The sequence below is a fragment of the Dipodomys merriami genome, unplaced genomic scaffold, assembly GCF_024711535.1.
Source record: "Dipodomys merriami isolate MVZ:Mamm:240054 unplaced genomic scaffold, mDipMer1.0.p SCAF_15, whole genome shotgun sequence".
Taxonomy (NCBI): domain Eukaryota; kingdom Metazoa; phylum Chordata; class Mammalia; order Rodentia; family Heteromyidae; genus Dipodomys; species Dipodomys merriami.
Window position 1 is genome coordinate 31979835 of NW_027202826.1, and position 19612 is coordinate 31999446.

Consider the following 19612-nt stretch of genomic DNA (forward strand, 5'->3'; position numbering starts at 1 on the left):
TGTGTGTGTGTGTGTGTGTGTGTGTGTGTGTGTAATTTTGACACATAACAGACCTGTCTTCACATTTCTTTACAGAAGGGGCAAAACATGGTCAATCTTTATTGATTAGTATACAGTTGTTGAGAAATTATATATATTTATATAGTTACACATGTATTATATTTATTTTTTAGTTTTTTTATTGTAAAAATAGGGTACATAGGGGTTACAGTTACATGAGTAAGGTAATGAGAGTACATTTCCTATTGAGCATTGTTACCTCCTCCTTTGGTTTTCCCCCTACAATACCTTCCCTCTCCCTCCCTCCCAAGTTGTAAAGTTCATTTTCAACACAATGTCTTGTACATTCCATTGTTACAATGGGTCACCCTGTATCCTTGCTTCAGCATTTTGTTATTTCCCTTTCCCCTCCCCAAATTAGAAAAATGTATATACAAGATGCAGGGCACCAACTTCAAGTATAGTGAAAACAGGGGTTATACCATGGAGGAAGAACATACAAAAGAAACAAACAAATCATATAGCACATTTTAGATACCTTAAAAATAATAGCAAGAAAGAAAAAGCAAGTTGTGTCCCTATCTTGGGGTTCATTTCACTTAACATCAACTTATATGGTCATATGTACATAGCTTTTGACCTTTTCTGCTTGTCCTCAACCTATACTAGTTACTACAAATAAGGGAAACCATGGGACCTATGTTTCTTTGGGCCTGACTTACTTCACTTAATATAATTTTTCCTAAGTCTTTCCATTTCTTAACAAATGGGGCAATGTCATTCTTTCTGATGGAGGCATAGAATTTATTACATATATATCTACTATTATAACACTGGATTATTCCAAAGAAGTCACTACTAATTTCTCTGAAATCCGGTTATAATAGTCATAAGATTCTATTGTTTATTTACAGGAGTCAAGATCACACCAATCTTAGAAATTTGACTAAAGGGCATTAAGTCTCTTAATAAAAAGATGGAAAACATACTCAGTTTTGTTTATATAAGTTAAATATAGCTAACTTTAAAATTCATCAAAAGTAAGGGCTGGGAAGGTGGCTCAGTGGTAAAGTGCTTGCCTTGCATGCATGAGGCCCGGGGTTTGATTCCTCAGCACCACATAAGCAGAAAAAGTGGAACTGGTGCTATGGCTCAAATAGTAGAGCACTAGCCTTGAGCTGAGGAGCTCAGGGACAGCGTCCAGGCCCAGAGTTCAAGACCCACTAACGACAAAAATAAAAATAAAAAAATAAAATAAAATTCATTAGAAGTAAATTACTAAACTATACTATGAACAAGAAAGCATGAAAACAGATCACTAATTAATGTCAGATGAATGTTTGAAAAGAAAATAAAAAGTACTGCAAATTTATTGTTTCTCTTCCATTTTAGGAATTTTATTGTGCCCTAGAGATGTAAATATAAAGCACTAAGACAGACCCAGTCCTACAAGAACCCAGTATTAGAAGGATCCAGTCATAGAAGAACCTAGTTCCAGAATGATCCAGTATTAGAAGGACGCAGTCCTAGAATGATCCTGTTCTAGAAGGATCCAGTCCTGGAAGGAACCAGTCTAGTTATTTGCATATAAACATCTGTATTAGCTATGAAAACTAAAATTATTATTACTCATTATATTCATTTTACATAATCTATATTAGTTCAACAATGAATAACAACTGATAAGATGTGGTTGCTAAGTATTCTCTATAACCCACCTACCAGGGAAGCTAAAGGTTATACAAAAATTTGTATCTACCTTTGTGTTTCTGCTTCAGGGGCAAAAAAAAAAATCATATCTAGCCTGAACAATGGAGAAACAAGCCTTTTGTGAATAGCTAGTAGACACAAAGGCATTGTCCTTTTGGGTAACTATGTAGACACATGTATATAAAGACATCAAATAATGGTTAAAATGGGAACCTCAAACCTGGGGTCATTCAAACTCACAACAGGCTTCTACTTACTTTCTTGTGACTTCTAAGCACAGAAGGCGTAACAAAGGCCTTGTTACAGAGCTCGCACCGGTACTTCTTGTGTCTCTCATGGACTACCTGGACATGAACATTCAACGTGTCCTTCCTTTTAAAAGTCGCTTCGCAGTGGTGGCACTTGAAGGTTCTTTCACCTTTGAGATGAAAACTTAAGTAAGAGAAACTCAAGATAGAACAAGAGAGACCTATTCATTCACTCCCTCCCACCCAAATCACCTTTGGACTTCCAACAATTTCTCGTAACCATAAAAACTTGTATTTTAAATTGATTTATTGTTTCCAGGCAGGATACTGGAGCTCAAACTCAGGACTAAGACTAGTATTTCTATTTTTCTTTAGTCATTTCTGGTTTTCCCATCACTTTAACACAGTTCTACACTAAGCTCATTTAATGAACAAGGATGATTTTTCCTGGCCAAATTTCACCATACAAAGCCTGTCACTAAACGTGCATTAGATATATAGCACACACCACGGTCTACAACACAGTTACTGAAAATCTTATTTCTCAGGCTGAGGAAAACCAATAGGCTGAAATGAAAAGCATTAGCTTCCTCCTGTCACAAATTCCTTGCTGGTCCACAAAATTTAATTTTATTCATGGAAAACAAAAACCCTTGATCACCAGGCTGAAGTTAACCATATAAATTACAGGGATGAAGGAGGTTCACTTGCCTAAATCCTTATGCTAAAATCTGGTTCACTTGCCTAAATCCTTATGCTAAAATCCATCCATCTCCTAACACTTTCTTAAATGAAATGAGGGTGAAATGGAATGGACAATCCCGCTGTGGCACAAGAAATTTTATTTCTGAAACAGACTGCTTTTCTGTATAGGCAAACTGGAAATTGCTCCAAGTTGCACACAAGAGGACCTGAAAGCACAAGGAAGCAGACTGCATTTCATCAAGATTATTACTACTCAGTTTGTATACAAAGCTCACTGTCTTTATTATTTTTCATCTACACATTTCAACTTGGCCAGAGAAATTTCTTCTAGGTGCAGTCATTTGGCAAGATTGATTACTTTGTACTGTCTTCTTCTGAAATTTAATATTTAAACTGCCATAGGAACTTTATGTGTGTAGAGAACAAAGTTAAGAACAAGCAATATAATTGCCATTGGTATGTAATTTCTCTTTAATTTTTGATAAGGAAGTAAAGGAAATCTCTAACTGTACCATCTACTTCAAAGAATCACATTAAAAATTCAGTTTAGAAGCTGGACACCAGTTGCTCACACTTGTAATACTAACTGAGATGTGAGGAATGCAGTTCAAAGCCAGCCTGATCAGGAAAGTCCGGCAAGACTCTTATCTCCAATTAACCAGCAAAAAGCCAGAAGTAGAGCTATGGTTCAAGTGGTAGAGCACTAGCCTTGAGTACAAAAGCTCAGGGACAGCACTTAGGCCCTGAGTTCAAGTCCCTGGACCAGCACCCCCCAAAAAATTAGTTTAGGCCTGATGCAAATGGCTCATGCTTGTAATCCCAGCTACAGAGGAAACTGAAGTCTGAGGATACATGTCTGAAGCTAGCCCAGGTAGACAAATCCAAGACTCTTCAGTTAATGAGCAAAAAGTCAGAACTGAAGGCATTGTTCAAGTGTTAGAGCACCAGCTATGAGCAAAAAATGCCAAGCAAGGTAAGAAATGTACGCATTATCCTGCCCATGTAATTGTAACTCCTCTATACAGTATGTTCACAAATAAAATTAAATTAAATTAAAAAAAAAGAAATATACACATATATAATAGAATATTTTTTCAAAAAAAGGAGAAATAAGTATAAAAGTATAGACTGTGTTTTGTATAGAAATATAAGATTAATAAATGTACATGTATATTACTTATATTATCAATTATAAAATAAGATAAAACCATATACTTATATATGGTTTATATATATACATATATATACTTATATTATCAATTATAAAATAAGATAAAACCATATTTTAAAGTGAAAAAAAATGCCAAGCAAGAACATGAGGACTGAATTCATGTCACCTTAATATCAGCAAAAATAAATAGATAAAATAAAAAATAAACAGTACATTAGTTTAGCTATAAATTCTTCTTCTCAAGACTTAAGTCCTTCAGTGAGGTCATCAATATATACTTTTAGTATTCCAAAAATAGCGTTAATGCAACTGTTTAGACTTTGATGGTATGTTTAGAACTAAATCCAAAACCTTAACAATTCATTTTCTACCACACTAAGTAAGAAATTGCAGGCAGCACAGGAAGTAGGAGAGATACCCAACTACTAGAAGCCCGGATGGCAATACCCAGAATCTCAGGGGCTTCCCAGAGTCTCAATCCCTCTCCAAAAGAAGTGCTAAGTTAGATATACTCCAGTTCTCTCCGGCTTGCAAGTACAGCACATAGTTTCATGTTTTCACAGAGGCAGACATATATGCTTAATCATTACAGTTAAAAGAGAACAAATATGTCTATGGCAAAACAATGTGTAAAGATGCCTCACTGAAAAACTGGAGGCTTGGCTCAAGTAGAGAGCACCAGCTGTAAGCGGGAAGGTCCTGAGTTCAAGTCTGCGTAGCAGCGCGTGCATGCGCGCACACACACACACACACACACACACACACACACACACAGATACCTTACGGAATCTAAGGTCTCTTCTTTTAATACATACGTATATATATATGTATATATATACAAGTAAAAATTAAGAAGATATGAGATATCTTGTAAAAAGTATAAATTATAAATTATATTATGGAAAAATAAAACAACAGTATAGGAAGGAAAGATGAACGGGAGAAATATAAGTTCATTTTACATTTAACAGCAGATTACTTACTCATTTTATATCTAGGTGCACTTCTGGGCTGCCTACATTCTCAAAGGTCCTAAGAATAAAACGTGAGATGATTTCTCCCTGCTCCCCACTGACTAAATGGGGACTTACTGTTGTGGATTAGCAGGTGTCTCTGTAAGGAAAATGGGGTCCGGAATAAAGCTTTGCACTCCTCACACTGAAATGGTCTCTCCTCAGAGTGTGTCTGTGGAGGAAAGACAGGGTGCGTCGAAGGCACATGAACTCATCACTGCAAAATTCAGATCAAAGAAGTGTACAATGCTTCTTCTTATAGTACTGGCCCACCATGGCATGTGGCACAAATGAGCTTCGTTCACAGAAGGAAATCAAATTCTTACACCCATTAAAAATCTGATACCTGTTCCTAATATCTCAATATTCTAATGTCCCATTAAATATTCAACTAGTGTCAAATGTTACTCTACTCACTACAATTCATTCATTCAATTCCAATGGGTAAGTAAGTGAATAGAATGCTATTGATGTGCCCACACGGTCACTGTGAAGCTCAAAGGGAGATGACAGACAGCATTTTATGAGCAGAACAAAAACAAGCACAAGAAAGTAGTTGGGTCTAAACTTCATAAAGAGGAGCAACTCACTTATGGAATTGTAACCCCTTTGTACAACTACTTAATAATAACAATAATTAAAAATCAGCAAATAGAAGGGGGAAAAACCCAAAAGAAAAAACAGGAGCAACAAAGCAGGAAGACTCTGCTCTCTCACCTGTTTTCTATTATACATCAGTATAAACCCATCTGGCACAAATTGGTGGAGACAATCTAATTCTACTATGGATAGTAGGACAATCAAAGCTCATTAATGCTAAACAACCATAAAAACAGAAAGTGCATAAACATTTGAGCCATCTTCTTCCATTAAAGCATAAAAGGATGGGTTCTTAAAATATAAGTAGTAGAAAACTGCGAGGAATCATCCAAAGGAAAGTCACTTCATTCAAAGAATATTAACGTCACAATATACATAATTAAAACAGACATTACAATAGTCAGGATGCAGTGTTACTCACGAATATTACATCTGTTATAGAAGGGTTACTGTGCTTGTTTTCAGTTGTGGAAAACATAAAGGATGGAGAAAACAGATTGAAAATCACAGTAAATGAACACTATTCAGGTGTGCTATGGAGTTCCCAAAATTGAAATTAGAATAGGGAAATACACAGTTGAAACAAAAAATACAGAAAAAATAATAAGTTTGTGCCATTGCATAAAATATATGAGCATTATGGGAAGGGAAAACGGAGAGTGAGGGAAGGCGTGACACTGTCCAAAAAGAAATGTACTCTTTACCTGACTTACCTAACTGTAATCTCCTCTGTACATCACCTTCACAATAACAATAAACACTTATTATATATGAACATTGAGTACAAGATGGCATTTCAAACTGGTAAGAGAATAGAATAACATCTACTGTCTTAACATCTGAGAAGAAAATTAAGTTGGATCCGTTGCTCACTTCTAAAACAATATGTATATTCTGCTATTTTTTTAAATGTAGAATAACATCCTAAATGTACTTCTACAAGCAGATGAGTACATTTTAAGTAACCTCTGAATGGAGAAAAACATAAGCATGAAAAAATACTCAGATTAACATTTAAATTTAAATTTAAAACTTAATAAAAAACTATTTGGTGACAAGCAAAGAAAACATTTACAATAGAAATAATGACCCATTAAATAAGGAGAGCAAAAACTTCAAAAGAAAATCAAAGGTCAGCCTTCCGACAATCTCATTCTTCACATGAGTTTCTACTAGGCCTGGGCTATGGGTGCTAGTCCTATTACATAAGCTCTGGGATACAGCAGTGAACAACAAAAACAAACCTCCTGCTACTCAGGAGCCTGGACACTGGTGGCAAATGATGGAATACAGTCTATAGTAGGAATTAATACATGCTACCAAGATCGGCAAAGAAGGTAGTGGACATTTCCAAAAACTAGAGTGCTAAGTTTCTGAATATTTGTACTATCTTTAAATAGTTGTACAAAGGAGTTGCCAATTTATGAATACAGTGTGTCTTGATCAATGTCACCCCTTTCAACATTCTCACCCACCCGTCCCAACCCACCCCCTTCCCTCTTTTAATTTTTAGCTTATGTATTGCATTTCTTTGCCACTTAACAAAGCAGTTTATGTGCACAATGCATCTTAATCTGTCATCACTTGAACATCTTCACCCCTTCAACACACCCCTTCCCTTATATTTCTCAATTCTGTGGTAAATACAATAGACTCTTGTCTGCCTTGTCTCCCCTTTCCCCTTTAATTCTTCTACCCCTCTTCCTCTGCCTCTACCACCCCCTCTTGAAAGTACACATTTCCACTTATTTTGTTGACTTAAGTCTGTTTAAATAATTATACTGTTTGTGCTCTCCATAGAATCTATTAAACTGCAGTTAATTCATTTGTAATCCCTTGCTTACCACCCAATGTGTTTACTTGTAGATTTATAGGCACATTCTAGTTACAAATGAGGGAAAGCATGCGGCCTATTTTTCTCTGGGTTATGCCTACTTTGCTAAATATAATTTTTTCCAAGCCTTTGCATTTCCTTATGAATTGTACAATATCATTCTTTTGGATGGATGAGTAGAATTCCATTGTGCATATATACCACAAGGCAAAGGACATAGCTAACAAGCAAAATAGAAAGCCCACAAAATGAGAGAGTATGTTTACTAGCTATATATACATCAGACAAAGTCCTCATATCCAAAATATACTTAGAGCTCAAAAAATTAAATCATCAAAAATAAACCTTTAAAGAAACAAGAACTCAATTAATAAGTGGAGGCTAATAATGTAAAGAGAAACTACTTCATAGAAGTAAAAATGGCCAATAGACACATGAAGAAATGCTCAACATTTTTGGCTATAAAGGAAATGAAAATCAAGACAACATTAGGTCTCACCTTACCCCAGCTAGGATGGCCAAAATCAAGAAAAGTAACAATAATAAATGCCGACTGACATGTGGCCAAAAGGGAACTCTACTACACTGTTTGTAAAATTGTAAACTTGTTCAACCACTCTGGAAAGCAATATGAAGGTTCCTTAAAGGTTCCTCAAAAAACTAAACATAAAGCTTCCCTATTACCCAGTTTCTACTCCTAGGCCCTTAATCCAATAGATCACAAACAGGACCACACTAAAGCTAACAGTACAACCGTGTTCACTGCAGAATTGTTTACCATAGCCAAAATATGGCATCAACCCAGAAGCCCCTCCATGGACAAATGTCCATTGTATATATACAGAGTGGGGTAGTAATTTTAAATAGAAATCAAGAGAATTCTAGGGGAAAGGGTGACAACTGAGGGAAGGGAGACTTAATTAATGGCTAAAGGGAACAGGAGCAGGTATTGTGTGTGTTTGTGTGTGTGTGTGCGTGCGCACACACACACATGCACATGCATGCACTCCTCTCCTGGTGCTTGAACTCAGGGCCTGGGTCCTGTCCCTGAGATGTTTTTGCTCAGGACTTTTTTGGGGGTAATTAATTGGAGATAAGAGTCTCAGGGACTTTCCTGCCTGGGCTGGCTTCCAACTATAATCCTCAGATTGCAGCCTCCTGAGTACCTTTACAGGCATGAGCTACCAGGACCCAGCTAGAGTGGGTGACCAATGAAGGTACCACCAGGGAAGCCATTTAACTGGACTCAAGAAAAAGGCAGAGAAGAGAACAGATGTAATCAGAGAAATGGGAAAAGGGTGGGTGGGAGTGAAACAATCATGAAGAGCCAAGTTGAGAACTATATAACTTTGTCTTTCTTTTTTTCCAAGAGAAATATAAAATCTCTTTAAGTTTTGGCCATATGAGAGGTATGTCTAGACTGACATTTAACGGGACACTGTGGCAACTCTGTTAAGTACACATATAGATACAAGGAAAACAGAAAAGGAGAAGCTGCAATAGTTAACCAAGGAATATGTGATTTAAGGCTAACACCAGACACTGGTATTTTATGAAAGACAGTAGATTTTGTAGTGGGGTGTAAATATGAAACGTGAGCCACACAAAGGAGGAAAGATGCATGAGCTCAATATTTGTAACCTAAGCAGTACAAGGATGGATAGGCCATTAATGGGTACACGAAAGAGCTTAGTGGGAAACAAATCTGAATGAAAGACATAGGGTTCAATTTTGGAAATGTTCCAATGCCTATTAAGATATGTCTAAACCAGGCTACTGGAGGGGACAGGTGCAGGTGAGGTTGAGAAAGTTGAGAAAAAACAATGGAAGGGGTGACACTGTATTGTAAACCAATATGTTGAACTGAAACCCCTTTATATAGCTCCTTAAAGATCAGGAGGAACAATGCTTGATAAGAAATGCACTCGTTATCTTGCCCATGTAATTGTAACCCCTGTGTATGGTATTTTCACAATAAAAAAAAGATAATTTTTAAAAAATACAAAAAAATGTCTGGTAGGCAGGGAATATTTCAAAGCTAGATTATAGAGGCTAAACTTAGAAATATAAAGTATTTTCGATTTCATATGATATTAAGATTTAACTCATAGATAAAATAAAATAAATTTAAAAGTATCTGTCAGATGCTGGTGCCTCACACCTATAATCCTAGCTACGCAGGAGGCTGAGATCTGAGAATCATGGTTCCAAGCCAGCCCAGGTGGGAAAGTCCATGAGACTCTTTTATTTCTAGGTACAACAAGAAGAAGAAGAAAGAAGAAGAAAGAAGAAGAAGGAGGAGAAGGAGGAGAAAGAGGAGAAGGAGGAGGAGGAGAGAAAGAGGAAGAGGAAGAGGAAGAGGAAGAGGAAGGAAGAGGAAGAGGAAGAGGAAGAAAGAAGAAGAAGAAGAAAGAAGAAGAAGAAGAAGAAGAAGAAGAAGAAGAAGAAGAAGAAGAAGAAGAAGAAGAAGAAGAAGAAGAAGAAGAAGAAGAAGAAGAAGAAGAACAAGAACAAGAACAAGAAGAACAAGAACAAGAACAAGAAGAAGAACAAGAACAAGAACAAGAAGAAGAACAAGAACAAGAAGAAGAAGAAGAAGTAGAGCTGTGGTTCAAGTGGGAGAGTGCTAGCCCATCCGATAATAGCTAAAGTGTAAGAACGTAGCAACCTCACATGATGTAACTGGGAGCAAACATTTTGTGAGTGTCAGGACGGCACTCTAGACAAAATGACAGTGGGCAAACTCACTGAATAGCCTATTTCACATAAATAGTTGTATCTGACAAGTGTTGGGAGAAATATTTTGAGGAAACTCCTAAATAATCATAAATATATCATATGGTTAATTATAATGGGTGTTATATATTTTATTTCATTAAGAATATCAGTATGAGTGTGGATAGCAAAACATGTCTAGAAGACTACTTGCGCTGTATATATTCAGTAATGGCAAAGAGAATCTGGGAAGATGTTCTACAGAACATCAGGAATGGCTTTCATCAGAAAGCAGTATTTGATCATTGCTTTCCTCATATCTTCGTTCTTTTTTATTTTATTTTTATCTTTAAGTAGTTGTACACAGAAGTTGCCATTCAACAAAGCAATGTGTGAATACAATGAATCTCGATCAGTGTCACGACTTTCATCAATCTCCACCCCCATCTTTCTTTGATATTTGGATTTCTACAATAACTAGACAGTACCGAAATGTGTTAAAAATGCACATTGGATCACATAATTTCTTCTATCTTCCCAAAATACTATAGACTAGCTAAATCATTCTTCCTCATTTTTCACCCCCAAATCTAGAGAAAAACGTGTAAAAATATGCTATTGGCTTTTGGCCAAGTAGTAGGTTAGCAGTACCCAGCCAGGTGAGTAAATACATTTTGTCACAAAGAGCTACCAACAACACTATTTGGATTAGGATGGCAAGACCAGAAATAAACTCCAGCAGAAAATCCATGTGTTTAATCCATACAAAGACCCTCAGAAGACATCCCATTTAAGAAAGTAGTAAAATGCGTGTATGAGTGTATGCGTATAGAGAATTTCTGGGGCTAGAATGTATTTTGTACGTACCAGATGAGATTCAGCTTTTCTAAAGGTGCTTTATCCTTAAATCTTTCATCTCTAAAGAGTGCCAAACTTCCCAGTGATTTATGAATTAAGTGATCCTTGAGCTATAGAACATCCCCTGCCCAAATGCCAAGTCAGTGATGACACCAATGTCTGCCAAAGTAGCAACTGGATTAATACATGCATGAGTCCATAAAATATGCATCCATATACAATTCCTTTCCTGCAGCAAGCCTGATTACTGTTACAGATGTAGGAAAAAACCTAAGACATTGTGTTACACTATTTATAGCACCACTAAAATGTCTCAAAAATGTTTCCAAAGACCTTTAACATAATATATGATAATTACTACATTCATGTGATTCTAGCCCCATGTACCAAATACTATTTTCATCAGGGTCATTCACAATTAAAGACTGATGACATCATGGTGCATTTAGAAGACACGCTGGTACTGGTAAAGCTCCCTGTCTCCCTCATATTAAATCCCCCCCTTTGCTAGAGGAAATTCATAGCCCTACTGTGACAAGCCACCAGCATATATGGCTCTTCCTGATCTAAGGTTTTTTTCTAGCCTTCTTTCATTTATTTGATTTCCTTCAATTAAAAAAAAAAGAAACATGAAACAATTTTTTAAATGACCCATGTGTGCTGGGCGTCAGTTGCTCACGCCTGTAATCTTAGCTACTCAGGAGGCTAAGATCTGAGTATCGTAGTTCAAAGCCAGCCTGGGCAGGAAAGTCCATGAGACTCTTATCTCTAATAAACCACTAAAAACTGGAAGTGGCGCTGTGGCTCAAGCAGTAGAGTGCTCGCCTTGAGCTGAAGAACACAGGGACAGTGCCCAAGCCCAGAGTTCAAGCCCCACGACCGACAAAAAAAAAAAAAAAAGAAAAGACCCATAAATTACAAAATTGCCATTCAAAAATGAGCATCAGATAAGTCCCCTATTATCAGTTACTCTGTCAAGTTCAAATCTTGCATGACTCTAAGAAGTTGAGCATCAAACCACTGTGGAAGTGTATCCAGGGCACCAAAATGGGTAATTTTGTACATCATACCTGGAATGAATGAGCAAAGACTGCTCTGAGCATGCATAACCAAGAGAGCTGCAAAAGAAAGGGGTGGGCAGCTGTAGTGTAACAATTGACTTCTCTAAGTCTCCAGCTTGACCTCTTCTTAAGCTGTGTTTAAGATTTTCTTGACCACATGAAATTTATATAACATATTCTGGTTTTAGAAGCTAAGTTGAGATCTTAGAGAAAGACCCCTAATTTTCTTTAAAATCTAATGGAATGCCACAGAAAAAAACTAGAACTTCTTTCACATTGTGGAACCATGAGCAAAGAAGTAACTTTTTTTATCAAAATCTAATATGCACATGTATACATCTGTCATTAAATGACTTATTCTTGTACTATTTCATGAGGTCTTTAAAATTTTATTTTGCCAGTCTCAGAGATTTAACTCTGGGTCTGGGCACTATCCCTAGGCTTCTTTTTGCTCAAGGCTAACACTCTACTACTTGTGCCACATTGCAACTTCTGGCTTTTTCCGAGTAGTTTATTGGAGATAATGACCAGATAAGATGATGTTAAGCAAAATGAACCCAAGATAGGGACACAAGTGGTTTTTCTTTCTTGCTATTGTTTCTAACATATTTATAATGTACCATGTGATTTTTGTTTATTTGTATGTTCTCCCCCATGGTATAACCACTGTTTTCACTGTATTTGATGCCGGTGCCCTGCATCTTGTATATGCACTTCTCTAATATGGGAAGGGGAAGGGAAAAAACAAAATGCTTAAATAGGGTTACATGATGACCCATTGTAACAATGAGATGTACGAGACACTATGTTGAAAATGAATTTTATAATTTAGGTGGGGGGGAGTATAGTTATGGAGGTGGGAGGGAAGGGATGGTAGGGGAAAACAAAGGAGGAGGTAACAATACTTGATAGGAAATGTACTCATTACCTTACTCATGTAACTGTAATCTCTCTGTACAGTTTTTTTTTTACAATAAAAGACGTATTAAAAAAATCTCAGGGACTTTACCCAGGTTGGCTTCAAACAGTGATCTTCACATCTCCACTTCCTGAGTAGCTAGGATTAAAGGTGTGAGCCACCAGTGCCTGGCTCTATTTTAAGTTTTAATGACTATTCATCACTCAATAAATTGACTTCAAGATCCACAAATTATTTTTGGATATGAGTGAATGAAGCATACTGAGAAAGCTCAATTTTTTCCAAGCTGTGATTCGATTTCCACGTAAATCTCTAGGCCAGGGAAGAAGGCTTTTTATTCAAACAGCTCCTGTCCCCAAGAAGTTTATCTGTGATTTCCTCAAGGAAAACTCTTCTATCTTCATTTCTATGATCAAGCAATTATACTGCTTGCTCCACAAAGCAAGATTCTTTGGTCCACCGCAGGAGAGGGTACCCTACACACAACTCCTCCAAAACGGGCTTTGTGTTAAATTGGATAATAAGGAAGAAAACAGTGTGTGATGATTCATTGACAAGGTTCTGCCCCCTGCTTCTGCAATGTCTGTCCAATTGTGATTTAAATCATCAAAACATAGGTAGATCCAGATACATTACTTTTATTTTAGCTAAACCATACGATACGTCTCTGTTAGGTCCAATGAATGTCAGAAAGAATGAAATAGCAAAAAGCTAATATTCAACTACTGAGCCTGTATACCTGACAAGAAGATGAAAGGAGAGACTAAGTTGTAACAAAAAGAAATTGTTTAAGATTTCACTGTCATAATAATAATGATAACAATCCTTTCATGTAAAATATCTCAATGTTTAAAAGAGAGAATAGGCTCAAAAGAAGACAAAAAAGTATAATAACATGCCAAAAGTTAACTTTAAGAGGGAACACACTCAACAAACCAAACCAAGGGAACAGTTAATAATTTACTTAAAATAACAGGATTTGTTATAGGATGATCAAACATTCTTAATGTTCTTTTTTTTTTTCTGATTCCTTTGCATATCCTTATTTTACAGGTTTTTAAGTAGCCACTAATGAATCATGATGAAAGAAAAGGCTGATTCTTGGCGAATAGTTCATACATTTTCACATAACCATACCAAACATAACACAGTAGGAAACACATTTTTCTAGGCTGAGGATTGAATGTGCTTTCCACTTCGGAAACAACAGACATCATGGTTTCTGTCCTTCCCAAGACATCATTATTACTTTCATATGATTTATGGCTGAAAAGTATGAAAAATGGTGCAAAATTCCTTTGCCAAATTCCCATATGGCATATAACATAAGCCAAACTGTGAAAATCTCATAAATGTGGGTAGATCAGTTTCATCAAAGAAAGGAGCAAGAGGGTTCCAGAGACTGAACAGGAAACTCGCCAGATAATTTTTTACAGTCCTGTAATTCCAAGACTGCAGTAATGAATACAGCCCTGCCTCTGTACATATAATGCTTGAGTTAAACATGAGGGCAGTAAGCCAGAAATGAGGCAGAGATGACTGAAGACACTATCAATCAAATCGTGTTTATTCTTTGCTAAGTCTACCTTCTCTCTTTCTTCTTGGACAAAAGCTAAAGTGCAGATCATAATGATTTCAAAAATAACAGTACTATCTTCAAAAAGTCCCCTATAAATATTGATGTAACTTCAAGGTCCATGAAATATGACAAATCCAAAAATAACAACTTCTGTAGAGAATCTAGCAATTTATCAGTTTCTCTATTTATAAAATTTAGCAGCATATAAATCAATTTCAACCAAACTCAGTTAAGCAAGTATCTGCCATTTCACAAATACTTTTACAAGTAATTCTAATATGTTGAATATTCTTGGACACACTTCCTGATCCCAGTTCAAATACTATATCTTGACACAAAATAGATTTTCAAAAAGCTAATATACACTATATATACACTAATATACACTATAATATACTTTACAAAGGTAAAGTATAAGAACTGTAAGCAAGAGTTAAAACCTTGAAGCAAGAGTGCGTCTGCAGAGTAAAAGAAAATGTTGAATCATTTTAAGTGTGCTTGATGCAGAAAATAGAATAAAATGTTGGAAAGAGAAGTTGAGGTCATGGTTTAGAAGTCTGAACGACAGGAGAAGATGCATGTGGGATAATGTTACATGAACACTGGAAATTCACTTGGTATATTAAAGAGTAATATAAAAGTTAGGATTTGGGGTATTTTACCTGGTAGGAAGGTTTGTAGCAAGAAGTAATAAGCAAGTACCAAGCAGCTTAAGGAAATGAATATGGAAGCAATCCAGATGAAGAATAAATTCAGAGTGTGTTGAAGGAACAGATCCGTGTTTGTACACTTGCTTAGCCTGGGCAAGTCCCTGAGTCAAATCAAGTCCATGACCTCTGATCTTGATGACCTGCTTCTTATCTCAGAACCTAAACAATGGGATCAAGCCAGGCACAGTGGTGTACACCTGTCATCTAAGATACTGAGGAGGGAAAGATACAAAGACTGTGATTTGAGGCCAGCCAAGGAAAAAATTATCAAGTCCCTATCTTAAAAGGAAGCCAGGTATGATGGTTCACACCTTCTTTTATACAAAGAGGCAGAGGTAAGACAACTGTGATCACAATCTTTTGCAAAAGCAAAAGACACTATCTGAGAAAAACAAAATGGAAAGGACCAGGGACATGGCTCAAATGGTAGGGCACTTGCTTGCCAAACTGCAATGCCCTAAGTTCAATTTCCTCAGTACAAGAAAGAAAGAAAGAAAAGAAAGAAGAGAAAGGAAGGAAGGAAGGAAGGAAGGAAGGAAGGAAGGAAGGAAGGAAGGAAGGAAGGAAGGAAGGAAGGGAAGGGAAGGGAAGGAAGGGAAGGAGGAAAGGAAGGAGAGAAGTGAGAGAGAAAGAAAGGAAGAGAGAGAAAAGAAAGAAAGAAAGAAAGAAAGAAAGAAAGAAAGAAAGAAAGAAAGAAAGAAAGAAAGAAAGAAAGAGAGGAAGAGAGAGAGAGAAAGAGAGAAAGAGAGAATGAGAGAAAGAGAGAATGAGAGAAAGGAAGGTGGGAAGGTAGGCAAGCAAGAAGAAAGGAAGAAGCTAGCCAACCAACCATGGATTACACCTCTGTCTGAAGTCAAATCAAGTGACATTTTGCTATGAGAACAGTTTAAGTACAGAATAAAATCCATAATGTAGTTATAAAGTACAAGCAAGATTTCATCCAGCTATGCCATGACATATAGCATGTCACTAATAGAGAAAAACTTTCTTATTTGGTGAGCAATTAAAAATCCTATCATCGAATTAATACAAGAAAAGAATATCCCTGAGGTTTTACCTTCTTGTGATTCTTGTAAACATTTCTGTGTGCAAACCCCTTTCCGCAGAGCTTGCATTTGTAAGGCTTGTCTTCACTGTGTATTACTTTGTGAGCACCCACTTGATCGAGCCTCTTGAAAGATTTATGACATATTTCACAATTGTAAGGCCGTTTCTCTGTTAAAAAAAAACGAATGGAGACAGACAAGCTCACATTCCATAAAGATGAAGAATTAAAAGGAAAATATTCTTACCTTAAATTCAAGAATGGTCATATAACACAAAAAAAATCAAATACACAGAAAGAAATAAAACCTACCACCTAGTTCATCTGAGTTTGAGTTTGTGTCTGTGTGACTGGTCACAAGTGACACTGAGTGAGTTCTTTTGAAGGCCTGTTTTGAAAAGTTCAGGCAGTGTTTCTTTATTTCCAGATGAACAACGTGGTGATAGGGGTGAGTTGAAGTGAGGGTCACAGGCCTGAGTGCTGAGAGGCCTGACAGTGAGGGAGAAGAACTCAGCCACCTCCTGCGGGGTCCACAGGCCTCCTAGAAGCCAGAGTTCCCATTCACAGCAGGAGCTAGACATTTAGACAGTAGGTAAAAGCCATATTTATGTAATATTCATAGGATGTTGACAAGTCCATTTTTTGAATGTTGTACTGATGTTCAAAGCATATCTGAGAGCCAACAATTTTTTGATCTCCAATTTTAATTTGCTTAACACACTTATCTATGGATATCTCCATGTAAGAGATAATTCAAAAGCATTCTGAGTTCAGTGATCTCAAATTTCTAGAACCCTCAATTCTAGAAGAGACTCCATAAGGCAAAAATTATTTTCAAAGCTGTTTCTTTTTATGTCTGCTTAAGTAAAATAGACCTATTAACTCAAACTGGCATGAAATAAAATTATGGCATTAAAATATTTTCTGAAAGCAAATTTAAAAATTTAGGCTAAACTGATTAGTGCCATATTTAGGATATTAAAGTATCTAGGGATGGGAAAAAAGACTATAATTGTTGAATCTCTACTAAATGCCAAACACTATGGTAGCACAGCACATAAATAAATGAACTTAAACTTCATAATTAATTTTTCAAGGAATGCACTATGAATAAAGAATCTGAGCTTCAAAAAAAGAGCAAAAAATGAGTGGAAGATTTGTGGTATCTTTTGGTCAAACCACTTCTGATTTGCATAAACAGATCTCAAGAATTAAGTCACTTGTTCAAAACCACATGACCAAGCTAGAACATACAACTATGCTTTTTATTACATGTTCTGAGTTCCTGAAAAGAACAATGCTACTGGAGTGATTTCAAAATGTTTGAAAAATGATATAGTTTACCTGAGTGGGTGATCATATGACGCTTTAGCTGATTAGCTGAAATAAATTTCTTCATACATTCTTGACAATCAAATATCTCATGAATCTGCAAAAAGATTTAGTTAACCTTTAAATTGACTGTTAAAAACCTAATAAATGGCATGGAGCTCATGTAAAAGTGTAAACATATGGACAGTTACTACTGCAGTGCCCAAATTATTTATATCACTCAGCCCTACTTTGTTCACTTGTCACATAAATTAAAAATACAATAGAGATATGTTACTAGTAAAAACGTCAGTAAAGAAAAGCTAACATGTATACTATTCAAGTATGAGAAATAGCTTAGTTACATTGAATTAACTATAGACACTATACAAAAATAACTAGCATATATTAACACTTGTTATGTATAAATTTAGACTTAGAAATATATAATCTTTGGGTATATTATTCCTTTTATAATAGGCAAGCATTTTTTAAGTTTCAAAGAAATGACTGAATTTCTGTACTCATATGGCATGCCTAAACTGAGCTTATAATGAACAATTAAACAGACTTATACTGAGCAAGAGTCTACCAGCAAACCATCTAGAACAATGTGTATTCCCTGCCAAATTCTACCAGACCTTTAAAGAAAAATTACACCAATACTTATTTACTCAAAAGTTTTCTTAAAATTTAAAGAGAAGGCACGCTATCAAATTCATTCCATGAAGTTAATATTACCCTGCTATCTAAACTGGATAAAGACCCAAAAGAAAACTACAGACCAATCTCCTTGATGATCATAGATGCAAAAATTCTCAAAATAGTTGCAAACTGAACGCAACAATACATTAAAAAGACCATACCCCATGATCAAGGCAATTTCATTCTAGGGATGTAAGAACAGCTCAGACATACAAAAATAAACAAATGTAATACACCACATAAACTTATAACCATTGCTACTCAAGATGCTGAGAACTACAAGATTGAAGTTTGAAGACAGCCTTGAGCAAAAACATCTGCAAGACTCTACCTCCAATTAACCAGCAAAAAGCGGGAGGCATTGTTCAAGTGATAGAGCAGTAGCCCTGAGCAATCAAGCTGAGTTAGCACAAGGCCCTAAGTTCAAGTCATGAACCCACTTACAAAAAAGAAAACAAAAACAGCAACGATAATAACTAAAAAATATCTCATTTCCTTTTCTTGGAGTTAATTTTTATGTTTTATTATTGTAGAAATACAGTACAGAGGAGTTATAGTTACATGAGTAAGGTAATGAGTACATTTCCTATCAAGCATTTTTACCTCCTCCTTGGATTTTCCCCTACCATCCCTTCCTTCCCCACCTCCCCAACTCTTCCCTCCCCGCCCCAAGTTGTAAACTTCCTTTTCTTTTCAACATAGTGTCTTGTACATCCCATTGTTACAATGGGTCAACCTGTATCCTTATTCTTGGAAGTTAATTTTATAAAATTCTATTTTATTCGATTATATGCACAGAGCTTTTGAGCCTTTGTAATCTGCTCCTATGAATATTCTTCTTTGGCATCAATGTGTGGATGTCTAAAGACCTATATAATTAATCATTTCCTAGTGTTTATATATTAATCATTCAGTATGTTACTTACAGATTTATAGGCACATTATAGCAATATCAAATGAGGGAAATTGTGCAACTTATGTTTCTTTGGATCTGACTTACTTCATTTTATATGATTTTACCAAGTCTTTCCAATCTTTATGAATGCTACAATATCATTCTTTCTGATGAATAAGTAGAATTCCATTGTGTATATATATTACATTTTCTTTATCGAATCGTCCTTTGAGGGACATCTGGCTTGATTCCATATCTTGTAAACAGTAAACAATGTTGTAATAAACTAAAGCTGATGGCTTTAGTGTGGCCTGGTTTGTGGTCCATTGGATAAATGCCCAGGAGTGAGACTGCTGGGTCATAGAGAAGCTCTATGTTTTGTCTTTTGAGAAACATCCATACTGCTTTCCAGAGTGGTTGAACCAGCTTACATTCTCACTAACAGTTTTGGCTGCATCCCAGCCTGCATTTTTAACTGGGGTGAGGTGGAATCTCAATGTTGTTTTGATTTGCATTTGATATCCCAGATATGT

The 19612-nt window shown here is 36.1% G+C and overlaps 1 protein-coding gene across 2 annotated transcripts in view; it reads right to left on the minus strand.

Moving 5' to 3' along the window:
• Prdm5 (PR/SET domain 5) overlaps positions 1-19612 on the minus strand; it is a 133962-nt gene that overhangs the window by 45271 nt on the left and 69079 nt on the right. For both annotated transcript variants that reach the window (XM_070022052.1, XM_070022051.1), the window contains 4 exons: positions 17513-17597; positions 16181-16338; positions 4926-5019; positions 1968-2128 (listed from right to left, as the gene is read on the minus strand). In XM_070022052.1, coding sequence (XP_069878153.1) covers positions 1968-2128; positions 4926-5019; positions 16181-16338; positions 17513-17597 — 498 coding nt within the window. The remainder of the gene's footprint in view (positions 1-1967; positions 2129-4925; positions 5020-16180; positions 16339-17512; positions 17598-19612) is intronic.